The sequence below is a fragment of the Bemisia tabaci genome, chromosome 8 (assembly GCF_918797505.1).
Source record: "Bemisia tabaci chromosome 8, PGI_BMITA_v3".
In the NCBI taxonomy this organism is placed as follows: domain Eukaryota; kingdom Metazoa; phylum Arthropoda; class Insecta; order Hemiptera; family Aleyrodidae; genus Bemisia; species Bemisia tabaci.
In genome coordinates this window covers 18302732-18319924 of record NC_092800.1, presented here as the reverse complement: position 1 = coordinate 18319924, position 17193 = coordinate 18302732, and the positions used below count along the sequence as shown (strand labels likewise).

General features: G+C 44.1%; 1 protein-coding gene and 1 long non-coding RNA gene across 2 annotated transcripts in view; both read right to left on the bottom strand.

The window, feature by feature from the left end:
* Positions 1–261: 261 nt before the first annotated feature.
* LOC109044391 (cytochrome P450 4V2) overlaps positions 262–17193 on the bottom strand; it is a 43145-nt gene continuing 26213 nt past the window's right edge. Inside the window, exons 7-9 of the mRNA XM_019062096.2 lie at positions 3134–3365; positions 2184–2363; positions 262–799 (exon numbers count right to left, since the gene is read on the bottom strand). Coding sequence (XP_018917641.2) covers positions 630–799; positions 2184–2363; positions 3134–3365 — 582 coding nt within the window. The 3' untranslated portion in view covers positions 262–629. The remainder of the gene's footprint in view (positions 800–2183; positions 2364–3133; positions 3366–17193) is intronic.
* Positions 6092–15573, bottom strand: LOC109033941 (uncharacterized). The gene is made up of 2 exons (XR_011900336.1): positions 15436–15573; positions 6092–7012 (listed from the first exon to the last, which is right to left on the bottom strand). It is a non-coding gene; the product is annotated as an uncharacterized lncRNA (long non-coding RNA).

Sequence of the window (17193 nt, the reverse complement as noted above, 5' to 3'; positions counted from 1 at the left end):
CTCTGCCGTGCTAAGGAGGAACGCCGTATGAGCCTCCAGGCGTTGCCAAATTTCCTTTGGTAAAACGCGAATTTTCCGGTAAACTTATGAATATTTTCCTCTCAATTTTTCAGAAACATAATTTTGTTCGCAATTTCACCTGAAGGTACTGAAAATTTAGGAGAAAAATATTCACAACTTTCCCAAAAAATAAACAATTTATCGAAGGAAATGTGGCAACTCTCGAATGTTCATACGGCGTTCTTCCTTAGCACGGCAGTACTGGGCACTCTTTTCGTGCCCGGATGTATCAGAGTAGCTTACGGTTTAGGTCGATTTAACACAAAAGTTTGTTGAGCAACCATGTCCTTCGCATTGATCTATAACACGAAAAAAAGTAACACACAGTATCACAGAGTAACACCGAACCGTTGTTCGGACACATTATTAACACACATTATTAACATTAACGCACATTAATAACACACATTATTAACTGGACGTATTTCTATCAAACGGAACTATGTGCATTAAGACATGAGCCCTGAGACCCATAAGAATATGTGCATAACAGGGCTCTTTGTCATGATGCACATAGTTCCGTTTGATAGAAATACGTCCAACTGTGAAGATAATAAATCGATTCCGTTTCATCTTCGCTCTATTTTGACACGAAATCCTGCGGCTGGATGAAGCAACACAATATACCGATAATCCATATCTCTGAGATCTTCTGGCGGTTTTTCATCCGTGGAGAACTTATACCTCAGCAGAGTACTTGCAATCATGAGCTTCATTGATCTCATCGCATATCTGCTCCCTAAGAAAGATCAATCAATAATTATATTAATCGTTGGTTTAAATTGAAAACACAGGAAAATGCGGAAACAAGGCTAAAATACAAAATACAAAGGCAGGAAGTTTCGGTACCTTACGGCACCATTATCAACTGCTAAAATAGAATTAAAAATAAAAAAGAAATTAAAATAAAAATAAAAACCAGCAAACGGCGTTACATGGTGAAATTGGTATTAAAAGGAGACTGCAGTGGTCACAGAATCAGATATCAGAATCGTTGGTTTAATTATTGTGCTGAATAGACACTGAAAAAAAGTTACGGGTTACATAGATATACCGTCCGTTCCGGGCTTAGAGGCCGAAACTTCCGGGTGCTGGAGCCGTAGCTTCGATTTCTCCGGGTGCTACGCTCGGAACTTTCGGCCTCTGAGCCCGGACCGCGGACTGTACGTCTATATAGCCCGTAATTATGGCTTCCGCGACCGGAGTTTTTTCCTGGGTGGATCATAACATGCAAGGCTGTGAAATTCAAGATAAAAAACAGCAAAAAAAGTAATGAGTGATTAGCTTTATCATTCATATCCTGCTGTGAATCAGAATTTTTTACTTCACATGCTATTTTAGCTTTCTAAATTTTTACGATGCACTGAAAAAAAACTCCGGCCGTGGAGGCCGTACTTACGGACTATATAGATGTGCCGTCCACGTTCCGGGCTCAGAGGCCGAAAGTTCCGGGTGCTCATGCGAAGCAATCTAACAAACGGCTCCAGCGTCCGGATCTTTCGGCCTCTGAGCCCGGAACGAACAGTATGTCTATATAGCCGGTAACTGTTTTTTCAGTGAGCATTTCACGAAAACTCCCCTTAAAACTGGCAGTCAGCGCTTACTTTTGGGACAGATCTGATATTAAGGTCAGCGACAAGTAGTATTTAAGTCAGTCTGAAAAAGACCGAGACTGTCGCACTGTGCACTGTCCAATAAATTTTCATTTTTTTCAATGAACACTTGCCAAAATATGTCACCAAAAATTTTCTGCGTATATTTTAGACTGCGGAAGAAAATTCAAGAAATGGGGGAAAAAACTGACGATTTGTTTTCTTTTGAAGAAAGTATCGAATACGAGTGGAGACGTGCAAACGTTTTTACACGCGACCAATTCTGCTGTGCTACAGAAGAACGCCGAGTGAGCCTTCAGGCGTTTCCTTCGACAAATCACGAATTTTCAGGCAAATTTGGCAATATTTCTTTTCCGATTTTTCAGCGGATTTCGTTTGTAATTTCATCTAAAGGGTCGGACAATTTCAAGAACAAATATTCAAACCTTCTTCAAAATACATATTTTCTGGGAAGAAATTTGGCAACATTTGAATGCTCATAAGGCGTTTATCCTTAGCACGGAAGAATACCTGGACAAACTCTGGGGCCGCCGAGGAATGGGATGAATGCGCCTCTTGGTCTGGATTTTTCCTTGAGCGGAGAGAAGTGCTCCGGATAAAACTCCCCGGGCTTCTCCCAATATTCCGGATCGTGGTGGAGACCATAGATGTTCAAAAACATTTGAATTCCTGCCGGTATAGTCAGCTTGCCTGCAAACCACAAATCCAAGAATAGTTAACACATTTTTGATAACAGACCGAAAGCCAATAAGATAAGAAGGGTCATAGTTGTGCTGGTCACAGAATTATGTTTTGGTGCTTGATTCTAGTAGTTTATCTGAAAATGGTAAATTCAGTCCAAACGGCAACTCTCTGCCTTAAATATCAATCGAACTATTGCACATTGAAAAATAAGGTTTATTATCGCCACTGTAACACTTGCTAGCAATCACTCGTGAGAGCGAGTAGTGGAATCTCCGACCTTTTTGGGTTTGGTCGAATAGGCAACTAAACTAACTGCGTGGCAACGCGGAGAGTATCAGCTGGATTTGAAGGGGCTCCGAGACGCGGTCGTACCTAGGTAGTTCTTCATCAGTGAAAGTGAAACCTTTACTACGTCGATGCAAAAAATTGCAATATGACGAGTCAATTCGCATGTCGCTTTCAAATTTCCGGCGGTTGCTGATTGCCTTCGACGTACATTGCAGATTACAGATTTTTACAGATTTTATTAGACGCCACCAATTTATTGTCAACATCTTTAAAAATGATATTCATCCTCCTCTTTCATATAGAATTGAGCGAAACTTTTTAAGTAGGTAAAGGTGGTGTGTAAGGTAAAAGCTTCACACTGTCCACACTGAGTTCAGCTAAAAAAGGATACTGGCCGATTTCTTAGGTAAAATTTATGAAGTGTAACGTCTGTCTGGAAACCCCATTTTCCCTCGAACGGTCACGTTCATTTCAGTTATTTTCCTTACCGTTTATTTCAACATCTTTAATGATATGTCTGCCGGTAAAGGGGACTCCGAAATGCCGAAGAGTCTCTTTGATGATCATCTCAATTTGGACGAGTTTGGGAAGATCATCCAACTCCACACGGTCGCCAACACAACTCTCCTTTAATTCTTGATACGCTCTCTCTTGAATATCAGGAAACATCCCGAGCAGCTTGAAAACCCAAGCCACTATCGTTCCCGAAGTGTAAGAGCCCTGTTTGAAGAAGAAGTAAGAGGAAACATTTAGAAACCGCACACTTAAACATTCCCGTGTTAATGGTGATTTCATGTTACTTTGAGATACTTTTTTTCCGTCAAATCAACTAAAAGGGCTTGGTTGATCGGTCAAATTTTTGGTGAAATTGACCGAAATCGTAATTTGCTCTGAGACATGTGGGGATGAAGAGAGTGACCCGCTGGGCTAATGTACTCCTGTCTCCCTAATAAATGTCATGCCGAAGTTGCGACTTGCAAATGGAAAGCGCATTAGACTAAAGAAAAATTAACCATAAAATATTAAAGAGTAGTATAGTATAGAGATGTTAAAAAGTATAGAGATGTTAAGAGGAATCCTCTCGGATCCGCGGATATCCAAAGAGAATAAGAGGAGACTTTATAACGTTGTATTCAAAAGTATTCTTCCATAAATGGATGTGAAGTTTGGCAACTGAAGAAACGGATACAGGGTATGCTAAGAGCAACGGAGATAGATTTCTGGAGAGGGTCGGGTCCGCGATGATAGAGTGCGTCAGATCATGGGAGTCGAAAGTGCCATCGTATTCGACGTCATGACTAAACAGCTTATCTGGCATGATCATGTTAATAGGATGACGAAATAAAGGCTGCCGAAGAAGACACATGATTGGGTTCCTCCTGGGAGGAGACGAAGGGGACGCCCAGTGAAAGGGTGGCGGCGAAGGGTTTTAGAGGAAATTTAATGAGGGAGTGGCGACACGCGACACCCTGAGGGGACTTCGGGAGGATTGGGGGCTTTGGGCGGATAGTGGGTTTTGGGCAGCTGTGTGCCGCAGACAAAGACATAAAGACGGAGCACTAAAAGCAAAAAATGAAGCTTCTAGAGCTTCTTTTCAATCACCTCTACTATTGGCTAGAGGATTGGCGGCGAAATCGGGACAAGTTTGAATTCAAATGTAGGGCGGGAACTAATAAATAAAATTGCGGAAACAAAGTATTTTAGGTTGATTTTTGCCCAAATTCAGGTACACACTCATATTTTTTTAACTTTAGGTTAGTTTCAGTCCGTCGTCGACCGATTAATTTCATTTGGGAGTAACGTTGATCTAGAACTGTAACGGCCTGTTTGAACCTGCAGAACCACCATGAGCAGAAGAAAAACTAACTTTATCTGAGATTACTGCCTGTTACCGAGCAAAAGTAGGTGTATTATATTAGGACGCAGACCGAACTTTCTTAGTTTATTCGTTTTAGGAATTTAAAATACGTTTCAAAGAAGAAATGTGCAAAAATCAAGAGGACAAGTTCAAATCAAATTTCCGTTTGCCGCCATGGATTCCCGCGCTCATTTACACACTCACACAAGCGCGCAGCGCCGAACCTAGCTTCACTTTTTCCCCGTGCTTTTAGATACGAGCGCTACGTCTTTATGTCTTTGGTCGCAGAGCGCTATGAAAGCGGCTTCTACACCGAAAAAAAAGTGAGGTTAATTTTACATTCTTGGTGTAAAAAAGTGTGCGAGAACTTATGTAATGCTGAATTACCCGCCCCAGTATAACGATCGGATCATGGGGCGATGGCGATTTCGGCGAGGGCGATAGCCGCGGAGCGGGGGCATTGCCCCGGCTTGCTGAAGTCCCCGGATTTCCCACGAAAACTCCGCCTGAGCATAGTGTGAACGGCCACTAACTCAAAACATCAGGCCAGCGCGCCGTGCTACCGCGCCGGATTTCGGACAAAACAGCGATTTCCAACACCCTGCAAGCGGGCAAATCTACCGTTTTGTCAGAGGTCCGGCGCGATAGCATGGTTTTCCGCTGAACGTGGAAATCCGTAAACATACAGTGCCGGAAACGAGAAACAACAGCTAAGGACTTTCAGGAGGGTCCCATGGTAAGCTCGACCGCGATTCCACCTTCAAAGTTTAGTAGTCTCCGAGGTGTCACCCAAGCTGCTCCTCACTGCGTCAAGCCCAAAACTCAGTGCGACCCTCGCCTTGTCGAGAACCCCTTCCCCCTTTTCGTTGAGTGATTGTTGTCGAGTTTAGAGTTGAGAGTTTAGATTAGAGTGTTGAGTAATAAGTAGTTATCAGATCATTTGAGTTGTAGAGTCTGTCAAATAAAATCATCCATTTAGTAGTCCATCCAGCGTATCTTAGTCCTTTCATCTATCCTGAGTCGTCGACCTGTGTAGGTGGTAAGAACCCCCAAATCTACTAAAACGAGTCCCGTGGAACTCATCCATCAATCCACGGTGGTGGAGGCAAAAGATCGCCCCAAAGGAGAGTGGTAGTTGGGAGTAGAGTGCCCTTTTGGCCCTACCCGCAGCGACCGTTATAAGTGTTGGAGGCTAGCCGGGTAGTAAGCTAAACTCCCTGGAGTGCTTTCAGTCCGGTTACCCCTTGCACTAAGCCAAGCGAGACTCTCCAAAAAAATTTTTTTTTCTTTAATTTTTTAGTGTGTGTTTAGGGTAAAATTCAAAAATTTAAATTTTATCACAATTGTCGAAATTTTCTTTCAAAGTGTTCAAATTGGTTTCTCTCACCTGAAATTTTTTCTCACGATTTAAATAATCCGAAAGTAAATCCTGGCACCCTAACACACAAACTTTAGTGAAATTTTGTTCTTTTTTATTTCTTTTCTCACTGATTTTTTTTTGTTCTTTATTTCCATTTCTCCTCCTTTGTTTCGTTTTTTATTTTTTTTCTCTTTCAAATTTGGTTTATTGAATAACTTTAAAATTCACTTTGGTTCATTCAGTTTTTTCTTATCAAAATTTTCGCAATTTCTTTCAAAGTTTAACCATTTCTCACGATCGATTTTCATTCCATTTCTTTGAAAACCCTTTTGAAATTTTTAAATTTTTTTTATCATTATCTTCCTTTTTCACCGATTTTAGTTTTTTCTTTAGATTTTAATTTAGTTTTTTTTTTCTTAGTTCTATCTTGATATTGTTCCATCGAGTAACTCCGAATTCAGTTTTGATTTTTATCGGTTCTCTCATTTCCCATTTAATCACGGTACGTAAATACCCACGGAACGCTAGAGAACAATTTTTTTAAAAAAAAAAGGAAGATTAAGTTTAAAGTTAAAAATTATAGTGTTGCCCGTACCCCTTTATCAATCTTGATATTAATCAATTTTTGCCTGCTCTTTTTTTGTTCCCCGTGTTAACCCTAATCAAAATTTCCACTTTCAGACTTTTTTTAAAAACTGTTTTTCAGACTTTTTTTAAAAATTAACGAAAATTTATTTATTTATTTTTTACTCATTTACAGGTCTTTTTTTAAATCTTTTTTTTGAGTGCTAAAATAAACCTCACCTCGCTAGTTGACAATTGTAATCTCGAGCCGGGCGAGCGCTTACAACCGTCAACTAGGGACGTTTAAATAATCATAGCTTAAGCGTCGTTTTTTTTTTATCTAACGAGTTAAAATAATTTTTTTTCTTTTCATTTTTTTACTTTCCACCTTTTTCGGCCATTTGTGCAAAATTAATTTTGGTAATCACTTACCTCCCAGCATCTGCATCCTCCCGCAGTATTCCAGAATCAACTCTATTCTCTGAGGAGGCATGTAGAAGATGAATAAGAATCCTCCATGCATACCTTCACCCTTGTAATCGGTGCTATCACTTTCAAACTCTCTTACGTAGAAATCCTACCATTCTTGCGGACGGAAAGAAGAGTGAAGATAGACGAGGATATACAATTTGAGACGTACTGAAGTTCACAAAATCCTACCCAGCAGCAACTCTGCTTGAGTTCCTACGAGTCCGGCTAGGAGAGGATACCGACGAGGCATCCAGGCAACCGTTGAAAAAGCCATACGTCTACACATACGTCAGAGAGTACAAATCAGTGGAAGAATACGAAGAACGCCTGAAGGGAACGGAACCTAACTACCGTGCAATCAAGACCGACGAAAGGGGAGACCCAGCAGAAATATTCAAGCTTACAAAAGAGAGGATCGAGTGGGAACTAGCAAAGAAACACTATTGCTACAACTACGGAACCGTTGAAAAGGCCAGGGCTGCACTGAAGTGGATAATCGACAGACACCAGCACAAATCCAGCACATCAGCAGAAACCCCGAGAAGTTCAAACGACGCACAAGGATACGGCACTTCCACCCTCAGAGATTCTGGAATCAACTCAACAGCAAACAGCCCCGAGGGGACGCAATTCGGAGGAAACAAGCCCATATCTTCTGAAACATCCGACAGCCAGTCCGCGGATTCAAATCGCACAAACGAGCTACAAAACCCGAAAAATCTTCGAATAGCAGAAGCAGAGATCAACCACGAAGAAGCGGAAGTAAGCGAGGAAGAAGAAGAAGCGGAAGTAAGCGAGGAAGAAGAGGAAGAAGAAGAAGCGGAAGTAAGCGAGGAAGAAGAGGAAGAAGAAGACGACGACATGGTGCGGATATACTTTGAAAAGTTGAAACTACCCTTCTTCAGCGGAAAATGGAATGAAGACCTTACAGACCATTTTCGTCGCCTGGAAACTGAGGGAAAAGCGTACGGATGGGATGAAGCTGACATGAAAAGAGTGCTCGCCTTCTTCTTAGCAGGAGCGGCAAGAGATTGGTATGACAGAAGAGAAGCAGAACTGGAACCCAAAACGCTAAATGAAATCAAGGAAGAATTCAAAAAAAGGTTCGAGTCGCAAAGCAATCAATCTCCGTACGCAACCCTCTCGGCGAGAAAACAAAAGTTGAGTGAAAGGCCGATGGACTACTTCGACGCGATGGCGCACTTGCGAAAGAAAATAGCAAATAATTTCACCGATCAAGACTTCATCGTACATGTCCTGAACGGCTTACTGCCTGAGCCGCAAAGAATGGCCAGACAAATCAACCCAGAGACAATCGAAGACTTGGAAAAAGAGATCAGGAACATCGAAGAGGCGCTGAAACTGGTAGGCAACCCGCCCGACCCCAGAGGCCCGGACGAAGCATCCAGCTCAACGAACCACTCAGAGTTGACGAACCGGTTGGACCGGCTGGAACGACTCCTAACTGCTCAAGTGGCACTAACAACTCAGGCACCACCGGAACACGAACACCCCGAAAACCCCATCGATCAATTGGTCGCAGCCATCACAAAATTGGCGGGGCAACCCAACCAAGGGGGTTGTTTCCGGTGCGGTGATAAATTTCACAGAATTGCCGACTGCCCTATCAAAGAAAACACAAGAATATGCTATAACTGTAGCAACGTCGGGCATTTTGCACGAGACTGCGTTATGCCCCCACGACAACCGCGAGGATCATCCCCTAACAGACGCAGAGACCGATCGCAGGAGCGATCGAACGAAAGAGTCACAACACCACCAACCTGCCAGCTCTGTAACGCGGTTGGACACGGAGCTTTACAATGTTTCAAACTGAACGATTACGCTAGGCAGCAAAAAAACTAATAGAGCCTCCTATTGCAACGGGTTTCAAGGCAATAACGAATCATGAGGCTCAAAAGGAACCCTCAAAAGCAAAATTTTTCGCAACAAAAGTACACCTAATGGAAGAAGTTCGGCTTCAACCAGGCGAAAGCGGAATATACTCGGTGCACGCACCAAAAATTGACATCGAACGGACGAGAAAATACGAACTGGAGCCCTACATACTACCAGGGGTACAAATAGACAAGGACGAGAACATGAAAATGGCATCAGATAAGCAGTTCCTGATCAACATAACTAACTTGACAAACGGCCCAAAAAAACTGCAAAAAGGTTTACCGGTTGGCAAAATAATCGCCCGAGAACAAGGAGACGGGAAAATACCAACAATTGCAGTTAACCTAGTAGAGGACCCAGTAACGGAGCCAGAAATCAAAACGCGGATAATAATAGCTGGAGATCACCACCTGAACCAGGCAAGGGTGGAAGTCAGAAAAGCCCTGGAACAACACGCGCAAATAGATATATTCTGCCCGGAAAACGGAGAAATGAATAGAGTACTGGACGAACTGAATCATGCCGCGCCGTCACGGGACACAAAAACAATAATAGTTGTAATAGCCGGAAACGAAGATTTCAATCGAAGATATTGCCTCCAAAGCCACTCGGCAATCGCCAATGACCTACCCTTGGGCAGAATCAGGGAACTGACACAGGAGTTTCACGTGGCCTACACAACACTGCTGCCAAGATATGACATAAACAGGCTAAATGAAAAAATTGCCTTGGTGAACGCTGACATCATCGGACAGCTTATGCCAGGGAAAACGCTCACCAAGATCAACCTGTCAACCGAAAATCTACCAAAAACAGCTTTCAGGGCGAACGGGATCGATCTGAACAACAAGGGAGCCGAAATACTAGCAAACATAATCGAAAGCCACGTCAGGAACATAATCGAGGACAAAACGGAATCCGGAATCGTGAGTGCCATTGAAAACGGAACGCAAAAGAAGTTAAACCTGAAACGCCCTCTCCGAGTAAAAGGACTCATTAATTTCAAAGAAGTACCCATAATGTGCGACACAGGCTCATCGGTAAATCTGGTGAAACCGAACTTAGTAAACCCAGACGAAATTAGGCCAGTAAAAAACTTTCAACTTTTAACGGCCTCCTCCGAAAAGTTCCAACCGGAAGGAGAGTGCACACTGACAGTGGAACTCGGCCAGGAAAAACTGCAAATAACTTGCTTCGTCACCGACAAAATTCCGGTTCCTATAATTTTGGGTATACCCTTTATGATGTTTTACAACAGTCTAATATGTTTCGACACGCAAAAAGTAACCCTGCGGAAAAATGTGAGCCGACCCATCGAACTGGAATTCACACAAGAGGCTGAAACCGTCCACCAGTGCGAGGCACTTGTGGAAGAAGACCCTTTTGCAGCGATGAATTTTGTCGGTTTATGCGCCACATACGAAGGACCGAGCAAAATAAAGCTAGCAAGCCCGATCAGGCTAGAACCAGGGGAGGAAAAGAGCGCTCAAGTATACTACCCCAAAGGAAAACCGGAGACCAAATTTCAAATAGCAGCCGACGAAGTTAAGATGAAAAGAGGAATAGAAGTCAAATCAGTATTCACAGCCGAAAACACACCAACAATTCTAGTGAGAAACAGGGGACCGAATATACAAATCTTGCATCAAGACACCATAGTAGGGACGGTCAAGGACGCAGCACAAGATCATCCGCCAAGCAGCCAGAAAATCCATAACTTAGAGGATGTAAAGAAAATTGAAATCAACGAAAACCTTTCGGAACGAGAAAAAAATGAAGCCTACGCATTACTGAACGAATTCCATGATACATTTCTCTGGGATCATGAATCCCTAAAAGGCGGACAAGCGAAGACCGAGCCAGTGCGGATTGAGCTAACAGAAAATAAATTAGCCTATAAAAGCCCGTATCAACTCAGCCCCATGGAAGTAAAGTGGCTGCAAACAGAAGTGACGAAGTTGAAGGAACAGGGAATACTGGAAGATTCGCGCTCACCCTATGGATCGCCCGCCATGCTTGTAAAAAAACCGGGCCACACGACCGAGAACCCAAAATTCAGACTGGTTCAAGACTACCGGCAGCTAAACTCGCTTACGAAAAAAGTACAATGGCCTCTCCCAGCACTAGAATCCGTCATGCAATTCGTCCAGCAAAAAAAATTCATCTGCAAATTAGACTGCAGCAGCGGATATTGGCAAATACCCCTACACAAGGATTCAAGAGATTTCACTAGCTTCACACTGGCAATTGGAGCATTTCGAAGCATGGTTCTCCCGATGGGATTCTGCAACAGTTCGGCAGAATTCCAAAGTTTTATTGACGAAATGCTAAGCGGCCTAAAATACGTGTATGCAATTTGCTACCTCGACGATATATATATCATGGCCGATACCTTCGAAAATATGCTATACGCACTACGCCTAGTGCTGGAAAGGATCAGAGAATATCGCGTGAAACTAGCCTACATAAAATGTCAGATAGCCGCAAAAGAAATATCACTTTTCGGCTATCTCCTCACGAACGAGGGACTGCAGGTAGACCCCGAAAAAACGCAAGGAATCAGGGATTACACAACACCAAAAAGCATAACGGAAGTGCGCCGTTGGCTGGGATTGATATCATACTACCGCCGTTTCATAAAAAATGCTAGCCTCATATGCAAACCCATCAACGATCTCCTCAAGCAGAAACCTAGGAAATTTGAATGGACCCCCGAAGCGAACGAGGCCTTCCTGACACTAAAGGAGATTTTGACAAGCGCACCCGTGCTAGTATCATTTGACAGCTCAAAAGAATTAGAAATTTGCGTAGACTCATGCTCATACGGTGTCGGAGCAGTCCTGGGACAACTAATGGACGAAAAAACTGTCAAACCCGTGTGCTACTACTCAGCTCTATTCACTAAAGCAGAGGAAAATTACTCCGCAACCCTCCAGGAAATCACAGGAATTTGGAAGGCATGCAAGCGGTTCAGACCATACATTTTCGGCAGGAGAGTGCGAGTGATAACGGACCACGTAGCGCTAAAGCAGCACGTAAAAATACACAATGAAACGCACACGATCACTCGAATAGCCCTCAAATTGGCGGAATACGACATAGAAGTGATATACAAAAAAGGGAGACTGCATCTGAACGCGGATGCCTTATCACGCGCAATACCCCGAATGGAGGAATGCCACACAGTGCAATTAATGGATCTAAACAAATTAGCAGGAGAGCAACGAGTGGACGAAGAATTTGCCCCGATAATAAAAGCTTTGAACGACCCAGACTCAGTAGCAGACAAAATTAGACGGAAAAGCAGACAATTTTTCCTGGACAAGGATGGAACGCTCTTCAAGAAAGCAGTAAGCCCACACCACGGGGACAGATTATTGTGCATCCCGGTAACGATGCGCCCAAAAATTCTGGACGCGTTTCACGACGACATCACTAGCGCGCACCCCGGCATTTTAAAAACAGCGGCCGCAATAAAGACGCGCTATTACTGGAGAGACTGGCTAAAGGACATCAAAGCATGGATCAAAAGCTGCACAACATGCCAGGCTACTAAATGCAGCAACTCCTTGCCAGCTGGATTAATGCAGTCTACAAAAATCGAGCCGTACCCCTTCCGAAAAATAGCAATAGACGCAGCAGGTAAATTCAAAGCTAGCACGTCAAAAAACTGCTGGATCCTCTGCTGCGTCGATTACTACACAAAATTTGTCGTTGCAACAGCAGTAAAGCACAATGACGCCGCAACAGTGGGAAAATTCTTGCTAGACATAACGCTGACATTCGGCCCAGTGAAATACATCAAATCCGATTGCGGCTCATCCTTAATTGCAGAAGCAATTCAGGTAATGATGTCAAAATTCGGAACTAAATTCCACACCAACACGGCCTATTCTCCTCAAAGCAGCTCTCAGGTGGAACGAGAATTCCGAAACATTAAAACGATTTTAAAGCAGTACGTAAACACAGACCAAAAAAATTGGGATGAAGTACTTCCCCTAGCGGTGGCGGCACTGAACAAGCAAGTGCATTGCTCAACGGGTTTCAGCCCCCACCATCTGCTGTTCGGAGTCAAGAGTACCTTCCCAACAGACCTCGAACTGGGGACAGAACCTCTCGGAATACCGACATCAAAACGAATCGAAGAGATGAGAATTACCCGAAGTCAAGCGATGGTAAACATCCTAAAGTCACAGGAGTCGCAAAGAAGATATCACAACGCGCGAAGAAAGCAAGTAATACTGCAAGAAGGCGACAAAGTCCTTGTATTTTTTCCCGTAATCAAAGCTGGCCTCATGAAGAAACTCACGACGCAGTACAAAGGACCGTACACAATCTCCAAAAAAATTACAGATGCAATTTACGAGATAAATTTTGGCACCAAGAAAACCCCTAAACTACGAAAAATCAAAGTAGAAAGGCTTAGGCGATACTCCGACCCCAAAAAAGTGCGGAGTAACATCTACAAGAAAGAACGCCCCAGAGAACGAAACCACCCCATAGTGTCGACGATACAGACAGTTGCAACAAACAGGGAAACATTAGGGCAATACAACGTTCCAGAAATAGTAATAGCGTTGGAAAAAGGAAATCCCCTACCCCCCTTCGCAGAAGATCCGAAAGAAGCCAACCTACAGAAGCAGTACGTGAAAATCTACCGAGAAAAGCAATCGAACGAAGAGGCCTTAACACCAGAAAACTATTACGCCCGGTTTTCACTGGCACTTTACTTAGAGGAACTCCAAATAGCGAAAACCATGAAAAGTTACGCACTCAAGGGCGCCAGAATATCGGACGAGGACCCTGATCATCTCGCCATTACGCTGCCCGGCAGTGAGGACGCGACTATCCCTCTGAAAAAGGGAGACAAGATACGAATCACCCTCACGAAAAATCCAGAACTAAGCTACTACGGAGCGATCTCAAGCGTAGAGGCGGGAGCAGCGGGAATAGAGATGCCACACGCCTTTTACTTCGACTACGGGACCGATGACACCGCCGACATATCATTCATAATGAACCGATACGCATTCAGGGCCGCGCAAAGAGCCCTAGAACAGGCAAGCGGATGGATAGACAACATGTTGTTCCCGAAAACCGCACCAGAAGCACCTCAAAACCTTGAAGAACCGATCAAATGGATAAATCCGCTGATAAGCAAGAACCCCGAACAACAACTAGCCCTGAAATCAATGCTAAGGGTAAAGTCAGGGACGCCATTCATACTGAACGGACCAGCAGGATGCGCGAAAACGACAGTCCTAATAGAACTCTTAAACCAACTACTAACAAGGAAAGACGAGGTGAAAATTCTAGTAACTGCACCGTCAAACAACGCAGTAGATTTGCTATTAGCTCCGCTAATCAAATCAACATCACCGGACAGATTGATAAGGTTGTACCCAGCATCAAGGGACGCTAGCACAATTCCCGCCGAGATCAGAGAAGCAAAATGCCACAACTACGGAAAAACGGCAGAAACAATCACGTACAGCGCCACGCAGCTAAAGGGATACGACGTGATAGCAACAACCATTGTATCAGCTGGAAAATTGGTAACTAAAGGGATGAAGTCGCATTTCACACATATAATTGTCGACGAATTATCGATGAGTCCGGAGCCCGAAACGCTAATCCCGCTCTCGCTGGCAAACACCGAAAAAAATCCAACAAGAATTATCCTATCAGGGGACCATCGCCAACTAGAACCCGTTCTAACATCAAACTTGGCCAAAAATTTCGGCCTAAACATATCACTCCTTGAAAGATTATTAAGCTTGCCACCATACGCTATAGATCCGGCGACAAAACAGCACAACCCAACAATAGCGATCAGATTAAAAAGAAACTATCGCACCCACGGAAAAATCTTGCAAGTGCCGAACGAGCTCTTCTACGACGGAGCTCTGATCCCGAAAGCACCGGAGGTTATTGCAAACATTGCCATAGGGTCAAGCATACTACCCAACCCGAATACACCGATGATATTTCACGCAGTTCGAGGGGAGAACGAGTAGAAGAAGCGACATTGAGCATGAACAACCCCGGAGAAATAGACGTAATCATTTATTACATAACGCAGCTTCTGCAACGCGACGCATTGAGCAGGCCTGTAAACCAGACGGACATCATGGTTCTCACCCCGTACAGAAGTCAAATAAGACACATCAGGGCAGCCATAACCAAAAGAAAATGGGCCGGAATAAGAGTAAGCTCGATCGAGGCCGCACAGGGGGATGAAAGTTTAATTACAATCCTGTCAACGGTGCGGTCGAGAAAAGCCGAAAACCGAAAAGGCTACTTGGGATTCTTGAAAAACCCGAAACGACAAAACGTCGCCCTGACTCGAGCGCGAGCACTTGAAATCATAATCGGAAATCCCGAGGCCCTAAAAGCGGACAAAAACTGGAATCAACTAATCGAATTTTGCAAAAAAGAGGGAGCTTGGCGCGACGAAGAATCAAACCCGGTCGTGGAGCACAGGAATTCAACCAAAAAATTGCGAAAAAAACACTAAGAACATCATCGCTAAGCTCAAAAAGTAAAGGTTGAGGCAAGCGAGCCGGCAGAAGTAAACACGAATTTCCCACGCACCATTTCGTCGGTCACCCCGTGTACCAACCGAACAGACTCACCGACGAAATGGTGAATCCAAAATTCGAAACGGAATAAGTCGCCATAAGAACCAGCAAATAACGCGCAGCACGGAGCGAAGCGCCTGAAAGGTCGGCAACCGCACGCACAACACAAGTTCTGCAGCCACAGTCTCCGAGCCGCCACAAACACTCGAAACACTGGAATAGCACGGAGCGCCTGAAAGATAGGCAACCGCACGCACAACACAAGTTCCGCAGCCCCGAGCCGCCATGCGGGACGCGCATTACACAACCGCGCATAACACGGCACGGCACCATATATCGATCGCGGGAAGGATGGTACCCACAACCAGACGAGCCGTCCACGCTACCACGCGCGCAATGAACGCGGCAAACTATACCAGTAAATTCGCACAACCCGTTCCGAGGGAACCCATGGGGATCCCGCATGAGTATACCACGACACAGTCACCTCAAAAGTTCACAAGTTCCAAAAGTTAAAGCCGGACGCACAGCGCGACAGTTCGAGACGAGCGACCGCGAGATGAAAAAACCAACTGAGGCCCCGTTCACTTGGGAAAAATCTTCAAGATCACGGCAGGCAGCAGGAAATCGTCAGCATTTTCATCCGCGCTGCAGGACAGACCAACAGGACCCCGACTCCCCGCTCCTATCAGCCACGGGAGCCAGGGAGATCTAGAACATGAGACGAAAAAACGCAGGCGAAGCAAAAGCCGCGGAAGCCGTCAGAACACTCAGCATCCAGAGCGAATCCGGCAAGCAACGGATTCCCCCCCCCCCCCCCCCCCCCGAAGAGGAGAAAAACCGAAAAACCGAATGCACCCGGAACTTCACAGGACAAAAAGCTTAAAAAGCCATAGAAATCCTACCTTACACAAAAAATATGGATTGCATTTTGCGGAAGGGGGAGCCGCTGGCGTTGCGGTTATGCAGAGATTGTGCAACTTCATCCTTCGCAATAAAATTTCGAAAATTGTGAAAAACTCTGAAATTTAATTGGTAAATTTTGTCCAAAAATTACAGTTTTTTGCGAGAAAAGTAGCAGCTATTAATGATTAATGGTTTTTCTTTTCACCCAAGGCAAAAGAAGTCGCGCAATCGCGGCAGCATTGCGGCGCTAGTGGGCCCCTTCTTTGCGAAGTGCAATTCATATTGCCCTCCATTGCTGTGTTAAAATTCCCATTCTCGAAGCCACCTTAGTTTTTAATAAAATTCCGCGGTAATATGTCAGTTCAACTCTCCAGATAACCACACGGCCGAAACGCGGCTCTTGTGAGACTAGCGGACGAAACGGTGGGAGTCGAAAATCCCGGATTCTGAATTTTGCAGGGCCCGGCGAAAGACGGGGGCTGAACGGCCATAGGACCCCGGAATTAGTGTTGGCGATATCAAATCGATTATTTCGGTAAATCGATTTTTTTTAAAAAAAAATAATCGGTAAAATCGAATCAATTTTTTTTGTTGCCAAATTTAAATCGAAATTTTCCACGTTAATGTGGCACAAAAAGGCCTAAATTCTGTTAAACCCGAAGTTCATTTCAAGATTCAGATTTGTTTTTGGCGTTGAAGGTGGATTTTTAAGTGTTTTGGAGTCGGATGGAAGAAAATCGATTTTACCTTAAATCGATTTTTTCCCATCCGATTTTAAAATCGAATCGATATTCTACCGAAAAGCAAATCGATTTCCCGAAATCCATTTATTCGAAAACATCGCCAACCCTACCCGGAATATAAATGTAAATGTAATGCTGATGTAGCCCGTAGGTGTCTGATAAC